At 30.2% G+C, this 19,050-nt stretch overlaps 2 protein-coding genes across 2 annotated transcripts; both read left to right on the top strand.

The window, feature by feature from the left end:
- Positions 1 to 5,942: 5,942 nt before the first annotated feature.
- LOC133695815 (3-ketoacyl-CoA synthase 11-like) lies at positions 5,943 to 7,782 on the top strand. The gene is made up of 2 exons (XM_062117766.1): positions 5,943 to 6,741; positions 6,997 to 7,782. The coding sequence occupies exons 1-2, from the start codon at positions 5,968 to 5,970 to the stop codon at positions 7,780 to 7,782; spliced, it is 1,560 nt and encodes a 519-aa protein (XP_061973750.1). The 5' UTR covers positions 5,943 to 5,967.
- Positions 7,783 to 16,386: 8,604 nt separating this feature from the next.
- Positions 16,387 to 18,499, top strand: LOC133698013 (3-ketoacyl-CoA synthase 11-like). The gene is made up of 2 exons (XM_062120872.1): positions 16,387 to 17,186; positions 17,439 to 18,499. Exons 1-2 carry the CDS (start codon positions 16,413 to 16,415, stop codon positions 18,222 to 18,224), a joined length of 1,560 nt encoding a protein of 519 aa, XP_061976856.1. The 5' UTR covers positions 16,387 to 16,412; the 3' UTR covers positions 18,225 to 18,499.
- Positions 18,500 to 19,050: the final 551 nt, after the last annotated feature.

The following is a 19,050-nucleotide window of genomic DNA, read 5'->3' as shown; positions in this document are numbered from 1 at the left end:
AAAACATGTATAAAATGTTTGGTAGTTGTGTGGTTGCTTTTTAAAAATGCATTAAAATAATGAATTTTTATTTTTAAAAAATTATTTGTGATATTAGAGCATCAAAACGATCTAAAAACATCAAAACAATATTAATTTGAAGCAAAGGAAAAAATAAAAAATTATCATTTTTTTAAAGTGCTTTTAAAATATAAAAACAAATAGTGTTTTACAAAACTTAGTTAAAAAAATATGTAAAAATTGTTTTATAAAAACTACATTTTAAACTTAATTTTTTTAATAGGTCTCGCAATATAAAAAGTCTTTGAGTGTGTTTGGTATTGCGGTAGCTGTTGTGGTTGTAGTTTGAAAAAAATTGTTTTATAAAAAGTACTTTTAGTTGAGGTTGGTTCGAAAAAATAGGTATTTGATTAAAACTGTGATTAAAATTGAGGTTGAAGAAAAAGTAGTTTAATGTGTTTGGTTAAAAATGCTTTTTAAATTGAGGTTATAAAATAATTTTAAAAATATATATATTAATATTGATGGTTTTTAATTTAAATGTTTTAGATTTAACTATTGCTATTAATTCATGAAATAAATAATACTTTATATAAAATATTTTTTATTATTCCATTAAACTATCTATAATTCCATTACGTACGAAATATATCCGACAAGAACTACAGTTTCCATAATTTTTTAGCATGTAATAAAATTAAATAAAATATTATCATGTATAAAATTCACTCTAAACTAGTTTTTTAAAAAAAATATTAAAAAAATTAACACATTAAAAAAACGTATCCACGCAGTGCAAGTAAACAATGCATCACTATGCACTATTCATGTTAATTGCACTATTTATTGAAAAGTGCAAGTAACGTGAACAGTGCAAAAAAGCAAGGAATTCTTGCTTTTCAAATACTGTATTTCCAACGTAAAAAAGAAGTGAGACCTAATAAACAGTATATTTTTTTTTTGGTTAACTATATTTTAAATAAAATACAGCCGCAATCACAGAGAAAAAAAAAAAGCACTTGAATGAATCGACAGTCCTAGGCATGTCCAAGAAACAAACTTACCCGGACGTATTTATTGGTCTGCATTCTATCATCGCGACCCATTTAATAGCCTCACCTATAAATCATAACTCAGAACCATTAACCCCTTGTACCGTCATCATCTTTTAACCACTTCCCTTTCATCTCCTCTCTTCTGTTTTTTTGGCTCCATTCTAGCATATTTTGTTAATATAAAAAATAAAAAATAAAAAATAAAAAGTATTTTAATATATTTTTACATGAAAAATGCAATTTACAAAACGACATCACAGCAGACTTTGACAGTTCCATGTGCTTTTCGGAGAACTGTCATCCCAAGGACACAGATTAAATTCACGTGCAGGGTTAGGTACGAAGAATTTAACATCATGACGACAACAAATAAAATATTTTTTGAAAAAATATTAATCTGTTAATCATCAATTAAAAAGAAGTTATCATTCCTAGATTTATAGTCAATCCTACGAGCATCATACGTACACACGTGTATGCGAGTGTGTATAATGAGAAATTAAGTTAATCATTTGAGATGCGTCGAAGATTTGAAGACTTGAAGAAAGGATAGAGGGAAGAGGAGACAAGGAATATTTGGCTCCCCGAATTTAGAGATAAACATGATCAATCATGGAAGGTAAATTTAGATCGTTGATTTTGAAATTAATGACTTAGATTTTATTTATTTGGAAAAAAATAACTATCAATTTCAAAAGAATTCTAACAAACCATTAACTTTTTTTATGTGTTGTCCAAGAGAAATTCAACCTTGAGATCTCTTTGAAAAATTAAAGACATTAATACCATTTGAATTTTGAGCATATTAGTTCGGTAAAATGAAATCTAAACCTTTAATTTTAAAGATAATAAATTATTTTTATTAAGGAGTTGTTTGTGAATGTGATAGTAGTTGTTGTTTAAAGTGCTTTTTATTTAAAAATATATCAAAATATATATATTTTTTATTTTTAAAAAAATAATTTATACTTTAGGCTCCACATGGAAACAATCACCATAAAATTATAATATTTATTCTATAGGCTCCACATGGAAACAATCACCATAAAATTATAATTATCGTATTCGATCCAAAAACTAAACTAGAAAAATGATACAAGTCATTGAATCACTAGACTAACTTGTGGATCATCATATCAATTCAGTGGATTAATGACATGCTATATTAAAAATAATTTAGTGTGTTGAATGAAAACATGCTTTAATTTCAACAAACTTTTAATTTAATTTCAATATATTTTTAATTAATTTTAAAATTAAATAATAATTTAAAAACTTGAGAGTTTGAACTAACAGATATAAATCACGATGAAATTTCAACCTCTCTATAACTCCTACATAATATCTTAAAATCAATTATATTGTAATTTTTACATTTTTAATTATTCTTAAATGATAAAAAAAATCACTGGCTAAAAAAATGCTAACTAGTCTATGTTACTAGTCTATTAATTCACGTTCTGTCTTTGTCAGATTAGTTTTTTTTTAATGTAAAAAGGAATGTTGAGAGCACATGGAGTATTTTTTTTATAGTGTTATTAACTCTGATTAAATGAGTCAATCTTAACCTTTCATCTCAGCTCTTTGTCAAACTCAAGTTTTCAATTAAATCGCATGGCAGCTAGTTCGATTTAAACAATCGCTTTTATGGATCCAAATGAAACTTGGATGGCTGATGAAAACATGACTTAGTTTTCAAAAAAAAATTCAAGATAATTTTTTTTAAAAAAAATATCAAGATAATGACAAATTGGATCTATCCCGGTCCCGCAATAACCCAGATCATGGACTCTATTGGATTTAATAATTTTTTTTTTATAAACTCTTTTTAATTATATAATAAAAATAGATGCTCGTAAAATTAAACACCAACCCTAAAATATATATTTATTTGAAACTATAATAACCTTATAGAAAACAAACAAAAATAAACCTTATAGTTTATTCCTAACCGATCAAATATTGAAGGATAAAATAAAAAAATAAAGGATCAAAAATAAAAATAAAAAGCATATCCAGTCTGTTAGTAAACCTGTCAAACCTGTGAATCGGGTAACTTCAGCTAGCATGCCAAACTAGTGAACAGGGTTATGAACTCCACTGAGATTATAATTTGCTTTTTCTTCAAAAAAATATTTTTTTATTTAACTATATGATAATAAAAATAGACGATCGTAAAATCGAATATTAACTCAATACGAGACCACAATAACTTTATAGAAAGTAAATCGAAACCAATTATGAAATTGAATTTCCAATTAACCCCATATCTATAGATGCAATCGAAAAAAAGAGTTAAACTTTCCAAACATGCGAACCTTGTCAACCAACCGAATATCTGAACAGGTCCATGAACTTTATAAAATTTAATAACATGTCTTTTTTCCAAAACTATTTTTTTAACTATACGAGAAAAAAATAAACGATAACAAACTCAAGTTCAATTAAAAAAACACTTCGCCAAACTCATAAACCAGGATAAGTTGGGTTACTAAAGGAAACCCGCAAACTACTTTAACCATATAAAAAACAAATTAAAAATAAAAAAATTACAAGATTCAATTCTAAATTACCTCAATATTAAAAAATAAAATAAACAAAAATAATTTTTTTTAAAAAAAAAAAAACAATAAGCAAAGCGAGTGCAGAGAGAGCATATCAAATATTGAAGGACAAAATAAAAAAATAAAGGATAAAAAATAAAAAAAAGCATATCCAGACTGTTAGTAAACCTGTCAAACCTGTGAATCGGGTAACTTCAGCTAGCATGCCAAACTAGTGAACAGGGTTATGAACTCCACTGGAATTATAATTTGTTTTTTCTTCAAAAAAATATTTTTTATTTAACTGTATGATAATAAAAATAGACAATCGCAAAATCAAATATTAACTCAATACCGAGATATTTTTCGAGACCACAATAACTTTATTGAAAGCAAATCGAAACCAATTGTGAAATTGAATTTCCAATTAACTCAATATCTATAGATACAATCGAAAAAAAGAGTTAAACTTTCCAAACCTGCGAACCTTGTCAACCAACCGAACCTATGAACAGATCCATGAACTTTATAAAGTATAATAACATGTTTTTTTTTCAAAATTATTTTTTTAACTATACGAGAAAAAAATAAACGATAACAAATTTAAGTTCAATTAAAAAAAAATACTTTGCCAAACCTATAAACCAGGATAACTTCGGTTACCCAAGTAAACCTGCAAACTACTTTAACCTTTTAAAAAGACAAATTAAAAATAAATAAATTACAAGGTGAAATTCTAAATTACCAATAAGCAAAGCTAGAGCAGAGAGAGTATATCATGAAATTTTTGCTATAAAAAAAATAATAGCAAAGGCTAAAAGTTTTGTATGCTTAAAGGAAAAGTGGACGATGGACGACGTGGTTTCAAATAAATAAAAATAATATTTTTTCAAATTTATTAATTATTATATTAATAATATTAATTATAATAAAAATAATAATATTTTTAATATTAATAATAATATTAATATTAAATTTGTCTAACCTTAAGTTTAATTGGGTTCAACTTTAATATCAAGCCTAATGGTATGATAATCATGCCTAATCCCAACGTCAGGTGTCTGATAATAATACTATACCCTAACACTAAGGGCTTGATAACCTTACCATACCCTAGTAAATTCCGAAGTGATTATTTTATCCCTAATTATTCTTTTAATATCAAATACATCTAATGAAAAAAACAATTCTACCCTCCATTACATGCTTAAGCTTAACAAGGTGTTTTTTTTTAAGTAAGAACAACTCCATCATTATATTATTACAGTCCAAGTAATCTGTATCTAGATAACTAGTAAGAGGGTCGAAAGTGATTTTAATATAAAATAATTTTAGGTAATATTTGCACGATACAGCTGAAACAGTCCCCCCTTACTGGTACCAGGACCGAGCCACAGCAGGACTGGGCCATGCGGGTAGAATAAATAATGATCGATTTCTTCGGCAAGCCTGTTGTCGGCAGTGAAGAACTACCACAGTCTTTGAATGAATTGGCAGTCCTAGGCATGTCCAAGAAACAAACTTACCAGGACGTATTTATTGAAAGAAAAGAAAAGTCGACGGTGGACGATGGACGACGTGGTTTTGTCCCCCAGGTTGAAAAAAGGCTTGTGATGAAATCGTTTCAGCCTAGCTTAAGTTTAATTTCCCATTCTTGTGCTTGTCGTGCATCTTTTATTCCCCGAGCTAAACTCAACAGAACACTCATTACCACAAAAAAAAAAAAAAAAAAAAAATACCCCTCCCCTGTCTCTTTCACTCGGAGGGTTAGTTCGAGTTTCTTCACAGATTGTTGAAAATATGAAGGATAATTCTTTGTGACGACTGATTGCGTCATCATTAAAATAGGTAGATTTAAATTGTGTTAATGATTTTTTCAAAGTATTTTTTATTTGAAAATATATTAAAATTATATATATTTTTTAAATTTATTTTTAATACTAACATATTAAAACCCTTTAAAAACATAAAATTAATTTAATTTAAAATAAAAAAAATATTTTTTTAAAAAAACACGGCAACCTGCAATAGTTAACACTCCTATAATCTCGTGGAAGTGTTGAGTGCTTTTTTTTGGGTTATTAACTTGGTTCAGTTTGAACCGGATCACCTGAATTATTAAAATCCTATCATATATAATTAAATGAGTTTTATCGGTCAAAATCTTGGTTAATTCAACTAGTAACCTGAACCGATTTTGAATTTCCTACATTAATCTATCCGGTTGGCAAAGTTTTGTAACTCTGTAAAAAAAATAAAATAAAAATGCAGTACGAGCACACCACTCGTATATAAAAGACACCGAAGGTTTGAACTTTGATCACTGAATTGAGGTGTTGCCAATTGAACTTCATTGGTACTGGTAGAATATGGCAGATGAGAAGAAACAAAACCTGGAAAACAAATCTGTGTTGTCTCAACCGCTACCCGAGAGGAAGAAAAACAACTTACCAAACTTCTTTTTATCTGTTAAGCTCAAATATGTGAAACTTGGTTACCACTACTTGGTTTCCAATGCCACGTACCTCATGCTCATGCCAGTACTTTGCGTGATTTTTGCTCATCTTTCAACATTCACAGTTGATGAGCTTTGGAATCAACTCAAATTCAATTTTGTGACAGTAGTTCTTTCCTCAACCTCAATTGTTTTTACTGCTACACTCTACTTCATGAGCCGTCCAAGAAAAGTTTACTTGGTGGATTTTTCATGTTACAAGCCCGGACCAGCTCATATAGCATCTAGAGAACTCTTCATGCAGTTATCTGCAGCGTCCGCGGTTTTCACAGAGCAAAGCTTAGCTTTTCAAAAGAAAATCCTAGAGAAATCAGGCTATGGTGAAATGACCTACGCTCCAAAAGGCTTGATGCGTGTCCCGCCAGACCAGTCCATGGCTGAATCCTGGAGGGAATCAGAGATGGTGATGTTCGGAGCAATTGATGATCTCTTGGCCAAAACAAGGGTGAAGCCTAGAGACATAGGAATACTTGTGGTGAATAGCAGTTTGTTCAATCCCACGCCGTCTCTCTCAGCTAGAGTTGTGAATCACTACAAGCTTAGAGGGAACATTTTGAGCTATAATCTTGGTGGTATGGGCTGCAGTGCAGGACTTATTTCTATTGATCTTGCCAAAGACCTTTTACAGGTTTGTTACTTCAAATGGCAAACTTTTACGGTTTTTAAGGTGCCACTTCCGGATTTAGCAATTTAATTTGAATGATTTGACGACGGTACGGTTGATATATAGCATGATTTGCACATATGTATGATATTCTTAAAATTAAGCATCAGTTTGTACATATTTCAAATCCACGTGTCAAAAGGCCTCGGGTTTAAATATTTCCTTTATATAATAAAAGTAATAATAATTACAAGGATTGATGACACTTCATTGTACCAGGTGCATCCCAACTCCTATGCCCTAGTGGTGAGCACCGAGAACATTACTCGCAACTGGTATTTCGGCAATGACCGATCGATGCTTGTCACCAACTGCCTCTTCCGTATGGGAGCAGCCGCAGTCCTCCTATCCAACCGGGCATTTGATCGCCGTCGCTCAAAGTATCAACTTATCCGTACTGTACGTACACATAAGGGTGCAGATGATAAGTCCTTCAACTGTGTCTTGCAACGAGAGGATCTTGACACCCAAAGAGTTGGCGTCTCTCTCTCAAAAGACCTAATGGCAATAGCTGGAGAAGCCCTTGAAACGAATATAACCACTCTGGGCCCATTAGTTCTTCCAGTCTCCGAGCAACTTCTATTCTTTGTAACCTTAGTTGCCATAAAAATCTTCAAGATGAAGATAAAACCATATATTCCTGATTTCAAGTTGGCATTTGAGCACTTCTGCATCCACGCGGGAGGAAGAGGTGTGTTAGATGAGCTTGAGAAAGATCTTGAGCTCACTGAATGGCATATGGAGCCATCAAGAATGACTCTTTATAGGTTTGGAAATACCTCTAGCAGTTCTTTGTGGTATGAATTGGCGTACTCCGAGGCCAAGGGAAGGATCAAGAAGGGGGACAGAATTTGGCAAATAGGTTTTGGTTCAGGATTTAAGTGCAACAGTGCCGTGTGGCGTGCTATAAGAGCTATCGACCCGGCCAAAGAGAAGAATCCTTGGATGGATGAGATTGATGACTTTCCAGTTCGTGTGCCCGGAGTGGCACCTCTTGTTTATTAAAAACGTCATCTCGGAAAAAAATGTCATCGTCCATCTTTATTATTATTTCAATCGGCAAATTATGTTATTATCCGAATGCAGAAGTAATTATTAACATGAAATAAAAATGTTATTTTCACATCTCTTTTGGTGTAGAAATATAACATTATTGAAATTGGTGTTATAATGTAATGGTTCTAGCTATATATTTTCACGTTTCTTGGGAGCACTGATCGGGTCCGATGTTTATTTATTATCGTGTGGTCAAGTTGGTGTTTAGTGGGATTCTTGCCCTCTATTTTTATTCCAATATATATATCGGTTTATAAAAAAAATAAATATATTGTGCTGGCTTGCTAGTTGTTATCTCTAATATTTCTGACAACTCCTTCATGAATGATATTCTCTCACAAAATTTTGTTCGATAAAATGTAATGGCTATATCTCTTCTCTTTTTCTTTTTTTTTTGATAGTAATGTCTGGTTCAATTGAGGTATTGGCTTAGAAAATAATTTGGATTATATTGAAGTCTATTCAGACTAATCAATTTGGTTAAAATGATAATTTGTATAAAACTAGAAAAAAAAATTAATTTAAAAAGAAATAAAAGAAACTCCAAATCAACTTAATATAACCTATCAAACCTTTCACTCAAATAATGAAACTGAGATAACTTTCTTTCACTCAAGTAACGAAACTGAGATAATTTTATAAAAAATAAATTAAAACAAATTATAAAGGTTATTTTTCAGTCAATCAAAATAATAAAAGATAAAATTAAAAAAAAATAATTATAAAAATAACCAAAAAAAACTAAATAAACTGGATTAACCTATAAAACTCATAAATCAAGTCATGAAACTAGAATTATATCATAAAAAATAAATAAAAATAAATTACAAAACTCAATTTAAATTATAATACCTGATCGAATGTAATAGCACTAACGCAGGCAGTTAATAGCAAGAAAAGAGGAAGAGTATTAAAAATACGATATATTAAAGATTACTCAAGTGTGTGTATGCATGCACATGCTGCCTGGAGAGTGAATTCAAATTTGAAAGTATTTAGCATATCTCATTATGGGCCTTAGACAGCATGAGCCCATCTTAAAAGATTCAAGTACTATCTAAACCTAATCATTATGGGCCTTAGACAGCATGAGCCCATCTTAAACTATAAAGAGGGCATTTGGGGAAGGAAAGCAACATGCCTTGTAAAACAAAATAGAGGTTAGGTACAAGAAAATAGATTTTTCAATATTAGAGCTCAAAGGGATCGTTCAACCACATAGGCATTTGTAAATTAAATTAATGTCGATAGTCTAAGGATACAAATGCACAACATCAAGATTACCTAAGTGGTATAAATCATTAATTTATAAATCATTAGCAACCGCACATTAAGCTAGTGAAATGAAATTTAAATCATTAATTTAAAAAAATAATAATTTTAAATTTTCTAATATGATTGTGTTACTCTTAAATATGAGGAGAGCCCGATCCTTGACAAAGAATGATATATTCACTCATGGACATTTGAAAAAATAAACAAAAAAGCTATCTTTCACGTATTGGTTTAGGTGGTAAACCAGTTTATTTTTTACTTCATATTTTTAGGTTTGAATTCAAGAAAAAATTACAATATTTTTATAACATGATTTCATATATCTTTTGTGAATATTATAAAGTAAAGTATTTTAAATAATTATAATATTTTCATTCAAACCTAGCTTTTGGTCCGTAATATATCATTGAAACTTCAAATATCTAGCTTCGAACCAATTGATAAAACAGCAAAATACCACTTAAAATTAAATATATTATATAGAATGCTTTTGGGATTAATTTACTTGTAACCGAACTCCAAAACTCAAAATTTTATTTTGTACGATTGTCTTCACGTATAAGAAAATTGAGTCATTTTAACAGTAAAAACCTTTAAGTACCCAACCACACTAGTACAAATGAATTTTTGGTGCCCACGCACAATATTTCTTAAAAATGATTTCTGATGGGGTTCAAATATTCATCATGAGATTGTGGGTCAAGGTTTATATATTAAATAATTGATGAATTTTTTTAGTTCTGGTTATCTGATTAATTTTTTTTAATTAAAACTTGTAGCTAATATTTAATCCTTGTAAAAAACTTTTTTTGATAAATTTAAAGATTTTTAATACTTAAGTAAGTATCGTTGGATATAAAGTAAAATTTTATTTTAGAAACGAATTCCAATGATAAATATGTAATAGGGAGTCCGGAAAAAATTGAAACTTCTCTGGAAGGATTTTCATGGTCCTTTTTATAACACATATGACTCTCTTTTTTTTCAATGGAAGGTGTTAAAATATAAGTAAAATATTTATGACTTGTTATTTTACTTATTAGTAAAATATCTTTAACTTATGGTCTAATTATAGAATTTAAGATTCTAGGAGTAAAAAAAAAGCATGGACTCGGTGCTTTGTTCAGTAAAAAAAAAATAAATTTGGTAGCTCGGCGGACCTACATATATTTCAACTCAACACTTAACTGAGTTAAAAATATTAATTTATCACCTTATCTTTAGTCAATTTTAAAAAAAAGACAATTAAGATAAAAATAAAATACGCTCGTGAAAAATAACACTTCTTGAAAAAAAAATCCTTTTAACTCTTCTAGAGAAGAAATTACATGCATTAATATATACTAGATATTTGGCCTGCATTTACAGTAGTTTAGATTTATTTTTTCTCAATGAAAAAATTTATAGACTTTTTCAACATGTTTTTTATTTTAAAAAAATTCTAAGTGAAAATCAAAATATTTATATATATATATATATACAATCAAATAAATTGAGAACTGTGTATATTAAAAAGTGAAAAAAAAACATAAAAGATGACTAAATATAAAAACTGGAAAAATCAAAAAATATGTATAGATCAAAATATTTAATTTTGCAAGATGTGACATTTAGGCGATTGTGTTTGCTAAATTTATTAATTAAAATAATTTTTTTATCCAATCAAACGATAATAAAAATAAACACACATATTAAATTGGTTGAATAAAAAAAAGAAAATAAATAATATGTAAAGTTGTAAATATTATAAATATTATTTGAAAATAATTTTCTTTTTATTTTCAGAAATAAAGTTCATTTATACAAAAGATTAAAAAATATATAGATTAATCATAAAAACCTCATCAAAAATTAAATGTATAATTAAAAAATAATTATCATTTCAAATAGGATTTCTAAATAACATAAAAGAGAGAAGAGATATTAATCTAAATAAAATTAAAATTAAAATTAAGATTAATATTAATTTAAAAAATAAAAAGAAAAAAAGAAAATAGTTTTTCTTCAACAAAAAAAAAGAGTAAATAGTGTCGTCCATAGTAAAACTTGTGGGGTGAACCCGAATCATGAACTCGATCGGTTTTTTCCCCTTACATTTATGGAAAACCTTAAAAAAAGTGAACAATGTTGTCAATGGTAAAACATAAGGGGATGAACATTGCGGCTGCACAATATTTATCTCACACATTTTCCCCTTAAATTTATAGAAAAACCTTTAAAAAAAACAATGACTAGTGTCGTCCATAGTAAAACGCGAGGGGGTGAACAGTGTGTCTGTATAGTGTTCACAACACACGCTTTAATTTATATAGGGTGAACCCGGATCATAAACTCAATCGAGTGTAATATTTTCCCCCCTCAAATTTATACCAAACCTAAAAAAAAGTAAATAATGTCATCTATGGATGAGGGGGCGAACAATGCGGCTGTATAATGTTTACCCCGCATGCTTTATATATATATATGAAAAAAGAGGGAAAAACACCGTGGACTTGCATATTATTTTTCCCACACGGTTTAGATTATACTAAATAGATTGTTTGCGTGTTGTTGCGGGTTACTTTTAGAAACATGCACTGCTTTTAATTATGAGACAATTGAAAAAAAATGTTTTCTAAGTATGCAATCAAGAGCTGATAGCATTAAAAAGGTATATGATTTGCTTTCAAGCAATGAATAAGTAACATGCATAAAACTTGCATAAACTGTCTCGAATTTCATATAAGAATCAAATTATAAAATGTAAAGAGAGATCAATCTAACATAGGCATTGTTTGAACAACTCAAAACAAAAGGTGGCATATATATATATATATATATATATATATATATATATATATATATATAAACAACCTAATAAACATTGTGTAAATTAATGAAAAAAAAATCATCAACAATAAAAAAAGATGAATTGAGAAAACCAAGCGAAAAATAAAGATCAAGATATCTCACATCACAACACGGGCAATTTACTTGGTCATGTTTAATAAATTCCTCTATCAAAATAAGTTTGTAATAGAAAAACAAATAAAATTTGTAATAAAAACCGACACATATAAAATTTATTGAACAATATATAAAAAAAGAATACTGCAAAGCTGCATATATGAAAAATCTTATAAAAAATCAATATTAAAAACAATCTATATAAAATTAAGAAAAAACTAAAGATGAATCATATTCAACTCTCTAAAAACTAAATACACCCAATATCATTTAAAAATAATCACAATCTAATTAAAACATAAACCAAAAAATTTATTTGGAAAAGTATACACAAATGATGCATTATTTAAAAAAAACAAAAAAAGTATATATATATATATATATATATATATATATATATATATATATATATATATAAACTAGGCCAAAAGCTTGTAGGTTTGGTAAGCTAGGCCCGACACCAGGCCTAATGAACCAACGGCCTCCAATGTCAGGCCTAAGCGCATGCCATTTTTTAAAGTTTAATGGGGTGGACAATGCGTCGTCCGCCCCAAATATTTCAAAAAAAAATGATGCGTCGCTTATTTCATCTTAGAATACGGCCACTGTAGTGTCGGGAAAAACAAGGTTCATTGTTTTTTCACCCAAAAATCTCATTTTCAACCTATTTTTTACCCAAAACACCTAGAAATAGGGGTGATTATTTTCAATTCAGTTCAATTTTTATCAAAAAAGTAACCAAACCGGTTTTTTTAAATACTGAAACCGGTTCAAACCGATCGTTTCAGTTCCGTTCGGTTATTTTAGAACAAAAACCGGTTCAAACCGACCGGTTTTAGTTTGGTTTAGCTCTGTTTTTTCGATTTGACTCAGTTGTTTTTGATTTGGCTCAATTTTTGGTTTGGGTTCGGCTTAGTTTTTTTAGTTTCAGACTTATAAAACCAAATCAAACTAGTTGGTTTTTTAAAAATTCTAATCAGTTTTTTTCACGGTTCAGTTTTATCAATTATTTTTTTTAGTTTTCTCAGTTTAATCAGTTTTATTGTTTTTTTGCCCATTCCTACCTAAAAAACACCATAGAGACCTTGTTAAACCAATCCATTGTAACAAAAAAACCACTACAAAATCCACTCGAAATAAAAATTCTTCTCGAGCTCAGATTTGTTGTTTTAGGTGTTTTGAAGGTAAAAACAAATATCTAAATGGTCCCTTCGTCATATGAAACCTTCTGACATAAAAATCAACTATTTTAGTGATCAAAATCTTCCCCAATAGCTACTGTCTCTCTCTAAACCGAAATTCGAGGACTCCCTCTCTCTCCTCTTAACAAAAAAAGACTGAAAAAAAAAAGAAAAATGAAGTTATGTATCAAAATGTATTATTTTGAAATATAAGGCACCAGTCACTTTATACCAAAAAAATATTGGGGATTAAAATGAATGTTTCAATGAAACTTTCAACTCTCTCCCAATTCTACCTGAGATTTTCACTTAAGTCCTTTAGCTTTCAATTCAATCCTCCTTCCTATAAAAATACAATCGAAGGCTAATTTAGGCTCCAAAAATCCAAATCACGTAAAATAAAAGTTCAGAGATTAAAGTGAAAATTTTCAAAAGTTACATTGTTCTAATCCACAGCAGATTATGAAATAGTGCACAATATTTTAGCTAATGTAAAAAGCTGATGCCTTTGAGCTTTGTACTAGTTAGGTAGCCCGCGCTACGTTGCGAGCCAATATTTTTTAGCATAAAAAATATATAAAAAAACTAAGACCCAAGAGCCTTGAGTCTAACTGTGCGCAACATCATACCCAATAGAATTGGATTTGGACCTAGCTGCACCGGCAGACCCAAGAGCTTTGGGTGCAGGACTAGCAAGAGCATTGGGTCTGGCGACAACCCTGGACCCATAAGTAATTTTTATAATATTAATTATAATATCAATAGTAATATTTATAATACAAATAATAATATTTTTAATATTAATAATAATATTAAACTTACTTAGCCCAAGTTCTTATAGTTTTTAATTCATTTAAATCAAATTTATGGTTTTTCTTTAATATTAATAATATTTTATTTCAAATTTAATAATAATAATAATAATAATAATAATTTTACATTTCAAATCAAATCTATAGTTGTTTTTCAATATTAATAATATTTTTTCAAAATTATTAATTATCATATTAATAACATTAGTTATAATAAAAATAATAATTATTATAATACAAATAATATTATTAAACTTGTCTGACCCAAGTTTAAGTGGGTCTAACTGCAACGCTAAAAGCAAGAGCTTTGGGCCCCTCTTAAACGTCTGACCCGAAAGCTTTGGATCCCTCTTAAACGTCATTCCCAAGAGCCTTAGATTCGGATGCTAGACCCAAAAGCTGTGGCCCGAACACCTTATCCAAGAGCCCTGGGTCGATTTGCAAGGCCAGACCCAAGAACTTTGGGCAGGTTACAACGCCAAACCCAAGAGCCCGAACAACTTAGGCCTTTTCAGCCCCATGTTTTTTTTTATAATAATATTATATTTTTTAAATTTTAATAATATTAATGAATATAATAATATTTGTAATATTAATAATAATATTAACCTTATTTGACCCAAGTTTTTATAGTTTTTAATCTCTTTAAATAAAATTTATGGTTTTTCTTTGATAGTAATAATATTTTTTTTCAAATTTATTAATGATAATAATAGTTATATTAAACTCGTCTAACCCAAATTCTTATAGTTTTTAATCCCTTCAAATCCAATTTATGTTTTTTCTTTAATAGTAATAAGATTTTTTTTCAAATTTATTAGTGATAATAATAATAATTTTTAATTTTACCCATCAAATAAAATCTACAGTTGCTTTTCAATATTAATAATATTTTTTCAAATTTATTAATTATTATATTAATAATATTAATTATAATAAAAATAATATTAATTATAATAAAAATAATAATATTTTTAATAATAATAATAATAATATTAAATTTGTCTAACCTTAAGTTTAAATGGGTTAAGCTTTAATGTCAAGTCTAATCTCAATATCAGGTGTCTGATAGTAATACCATACCCTAACACCAAGGGCTTGATAACCTTACCATGCCCTGGTAAAATCCGAACTGATTATTTTATTTCTAATTATTCTTTTAATATCAAATACATCTAATGAAAAAAACAATTCTACCCTCCATTACATGCTTAAGCTTAACAAGGTGTTTTTTTAAAAGTAAGAACAACTCCATCATTATATTATTACAGTCCAAGTAATCTGTATCTAGATAACTAGTAAGAGGGTCCAAAGTGATTTTAATATAAAATAATTTTAGGTAATATTTGCACGTTACAGCTGAAACAGTCCCCCTTACTGGTACCAGGACCCAGCCACAGCAGGACTGGGCCATGCGGGTAGAATAAATAATGATCGATTTATTCGGCAAGCCTGTTGTCGGCAGTGAAGAACTACCAAAGTCTTTGAATGAATTGGCAGTCCTAGGCATGTCCAAGAAACAAACTTACCAGGACAAATTTATTGAAAGAAAAGAAAAGTGGACGATGGACGACGTGGTTTTGTCCCCCAGGTTGAAAAAAGGCTTGTGATGAAATCGTTTCAGCCTAGCTTAAGTTTAATTTCCCATTCATCTGCTTGTCGTGCATCTTTTATTCCCCGAGCTAAACTCAACAGAACACTCATTACCAAAAAACAAAACAAAAAAAATACCCCTCCCCTGTCCCTTTCACTCAAAGGGTTAATTAGTTCGAGTTTCTTCGCAGATTGTTGAAAATATGAAGGATAATTGTTTTGTTATTACTGATTGCGTCATCATTAAAATAATAGGTAGATTTAAATTTTAATGATTTTTTTAAAGTATTTTTTATTTGAAAACATATTAAAATTATATATTTTTTAAAATTTATTTTTAATACCAACATATTAAAACCCTTTAAAAACATAAGATTAATTTAATTTAAAATAAAAAAAATAATTTTTTTTAAAAGCACGGCAACCTGCAATAGTTAACACTCCTATAATCTCGTGGAAGTGTTGAGTGCTTTTTTTTGGGTTATTAACTTGGTTCAGTTTGAACCGGATCACCTGAATTATTAAAATCCTATCATATATAATTAAATGAGTTTTATCGGTCAAAATCTTGGTTAATTCAACTAGTAACCTGAACCGATTTTGAATTTCCTACATTAATCTATCCGGTTGGCAAAGTTTTGTAACTCTGTAAAAAAAATAAAATAAAAATGCAGTACGAGCACACCACTCGTATATAAAAGACACCGAAGGTTTGAACTTTGATCACTGAATTGAGGTGTTGCCAATTGAACTTCATTGGTACTGGTAGAATATGGCAGATGAGAAGAAACAAAACCTGGAAAACAAATCTGTGTTGTCTCAACCGCTACCCGAGAGGAAGAAAAACAACTTACCAAACTTCTTTTTATCTGTTAAGCTCAAATATGTGAAACTTGGTTACCACTACTTGGTTTCCAATGCCACGTACCTCATGCTCATGCCAGTACTTTGCGTGATTTTTGCTCATCTTTCAACATTCACAGTTGATGAGCTTTGGAATCAACTCAAATTCAATTTTGTGACAGTAGTTCTTTCCTCAACCTCAATTGTTTTTACTGCTACACTCTACTTCATGAGCTGTCCAAGAAAAGTTTACTTGGTGGATTTTTCATGTTACAAGCCCGGACCAGCTAATATAGCATCTAGAGAACTCTTCATGCAGTTATCTGCAGCGTCCGCGATTTTCACAGAGCAAAGCTTAGCTTTTCAAAAGAAAATCCTAGAGAAATCAGGCTATGGTGAAATGACCTACGCTCCAACAGGCTTGATGCGTGTCCCGCCAGACCAGTCCATGGCTGAATCCTTGAGGGAATCAGAGATGGTGATGTTCGGAGCAATTGATGATCTCTTGGCCAAAACAAGGGTGAAGCCTAGAGACATAGGAATACTTGTGGTGAATAGCAGTTTGTTCAATCCCACGCCGTCTCTCTCAGCTAGAGTTGTGAATCACTACAAGCTTAGAGGGAACATTTTGAGCTATAATCTTGGTGGTATGGGCTGCAGTGCAGGACTTATTTCTATTGATCTTGCCAAAGACCTTTTACAGGTTTGTTACTTCAAATGGCAAACTTTTACGGTTTTTAAGGTGCCACTTCCGGATTTAGCAATTTAATTTGAATGATTTGACGACGGTACGGTTGATATATAGCATGATTTGCACATATGTATGATATTCTTAAAATTAAGCATAAGTTTGTACATATTTCAAATCTACGTGTCAAAAGGCCTCGGGTTTAAATATTTCCTTTATATAATAAAAGTAATAATAATTACAAGGATTGACACTTCACTGTACCAGGTGCATCCCAACTCCTATGCCCTAGTGGTGAGCACCGAGAACATTTCTCGCAACTGGTATTTTGGCAATGACCGATCGATGCTTGTCACCAACTGCCTCTTCCGTATGGGAGCAGCCGCAGTCCTCCTATCCAACCGGACATTTGATCGCCGTCGCTCAAAGTATCAACTTATCTGTACTGTACGTACACATAAGGGTGCAGATGATAAGTCCTTCAACTGTGTCTTGCAACGAGAGGATCTTGACACCCAAAGAGTTGGGGTCTCTCTCTCAAAAGACCTAATGGCTATAGCTGGAGAAGCCCTTAAAACGAATATAACCACTCTGGGCCCATTAGTTCTTCCAGTCTCCGAACAACTTCTTTTCTTTGTAACCTTAGTTGCCAAAAAAATCTTCAAGATGAAGATAAAACCATATATTCCTGATTTCAAGTTGGCATTTGAGCACTTCTGCATCCACGCGGGAGGAAGAGGTGTGTTGGATGAGCTTGAGAAAAATCTTGAGCTCACTGAATGGCATATGGAGCCATCAAGAATGACACTTTATAGGTTTGGAAATACCTCTAGCAGTTCTTTGTGGTATGAATTGGCGTACTCCGAGGCCAAGGGAAGGATCAAGAAGGGGGACAGAATTTGGCAAATAGGTTTTGGTTCAGGATTTAAGTGCAACAGTGCCGTGTGGCGTGCTATAAGAGCTATCGATCCGGCCAAAGAGAAGAATCCTTGGATGGATGAGATTGATGACTTTCCAGTTCGTGTGCCCAGAGTGGCACCACTTGTTTATTAAAAACAATATCATCTCGGAAAAAAGGTCATCGTCCATCGTTATTATTATTTCAATCGGCAATATGTTATTATCCGAATGCAGTAGTAATTATTAACATGAAATAAAAATGTTATTTTCACATCTCTTTTGGTGTAGAAATATAACATTATTGAAATTGGTGTTATAATTAATGTAATGGTTCTAGCTATATGTTTTCACGTTTCTTTGTGCAATCCTGTTGTAGCACTGATCGGGTCCGATGTTTATTTATTATCGTGTGGTCAAGTTGGTGTTTAGTGGGATTCTTGCCCTCTATTTTTATTCCAATATATATATATCGGTTTATTAAAAAAAATTATATTGTGCTGGCTTGCTAGTTGCTATCTCTAATATTTCTCACAACTCATGAATGACATTCTCTCACAAAATTTTGTTCGATGAACTGTAATGGCTATATCTCTAATGTCAGGTTCAATTGAGGTATTGGCTAATAAAATAATTTGGATTATATTGAATCAACTTGTGCGATATCAAGACAATTCAAACTAATCAATTTAGTTAAGATGACATTTAAAAAAAAAAATTCTTTTAATGGGTTTGGATTCAAGTCAAATTAACCAACATTTCTACTAATTTAAAACCAGTTTGAGTAAAGCTGAAATTCATGAATTTTTTCAATCAAGGCATTTTAATTTACAATGAAGGAAATTAATTACATTATTCACTAAATTCCATCACATTAATTACATGCTACTAAAGGGTTTGTTTTTCATTCCATCTCAAGTTTAAATCTTGTGATTGTTAATATTAATGGTTACTGAAGATTTATCTGGTTATTAACTTCAAG

The sequence above is a fragment of the Populus nigra genome, chromosome 6, assembly GCF_951802175.1.
Source record: "Populus nigra chromosome 6, ddPopNigr1.1, whole genome shotgun sequence".
NCBI classification, from domain to species: Eukaryota; Viridiplantae; Streptophyta; class Magnoliopsida; order Malpighiales; family Salicaceae; genus Populus; species Populus nigra.
Note: the sequence above shows the minus strand (reverse complement) of the source record. Positions and strands in the feature narration are given on the sequence as shown.

Excerpts from the sequence above, each read along its gene's own strand:
- LOC133695815 (XM_062117766.1), top strand. The coding sequence starts at position 5,968 with ATGGCAGATGAGAAGAAACAAAACCTGGAAAACAAATCTGTGTTGTCT. Across the intron at positions 6,742-6,996 it reads TTGCCAAAGACCTTTTACAG|GTGCATCCCAACTCCTATGC; the intron begins GTTTGTTACTTC and ends TCATTGTACCAG.
- LOC133698013 (XM_062120872.1), top strand. The coding sequence starts at position 16,413 with ATGGCAGATGAGAAGAAACAAAACCTGGAAAACAAATCTGTGTTGTCT. Across the intron at positions 17,187-17,438 it reads TTGCCAAAGACCTTTTACAG|GTGCATCCCAACTCCTATGC; the intron begins GTTTGTTACTTC and ends TCACTGTACCAG.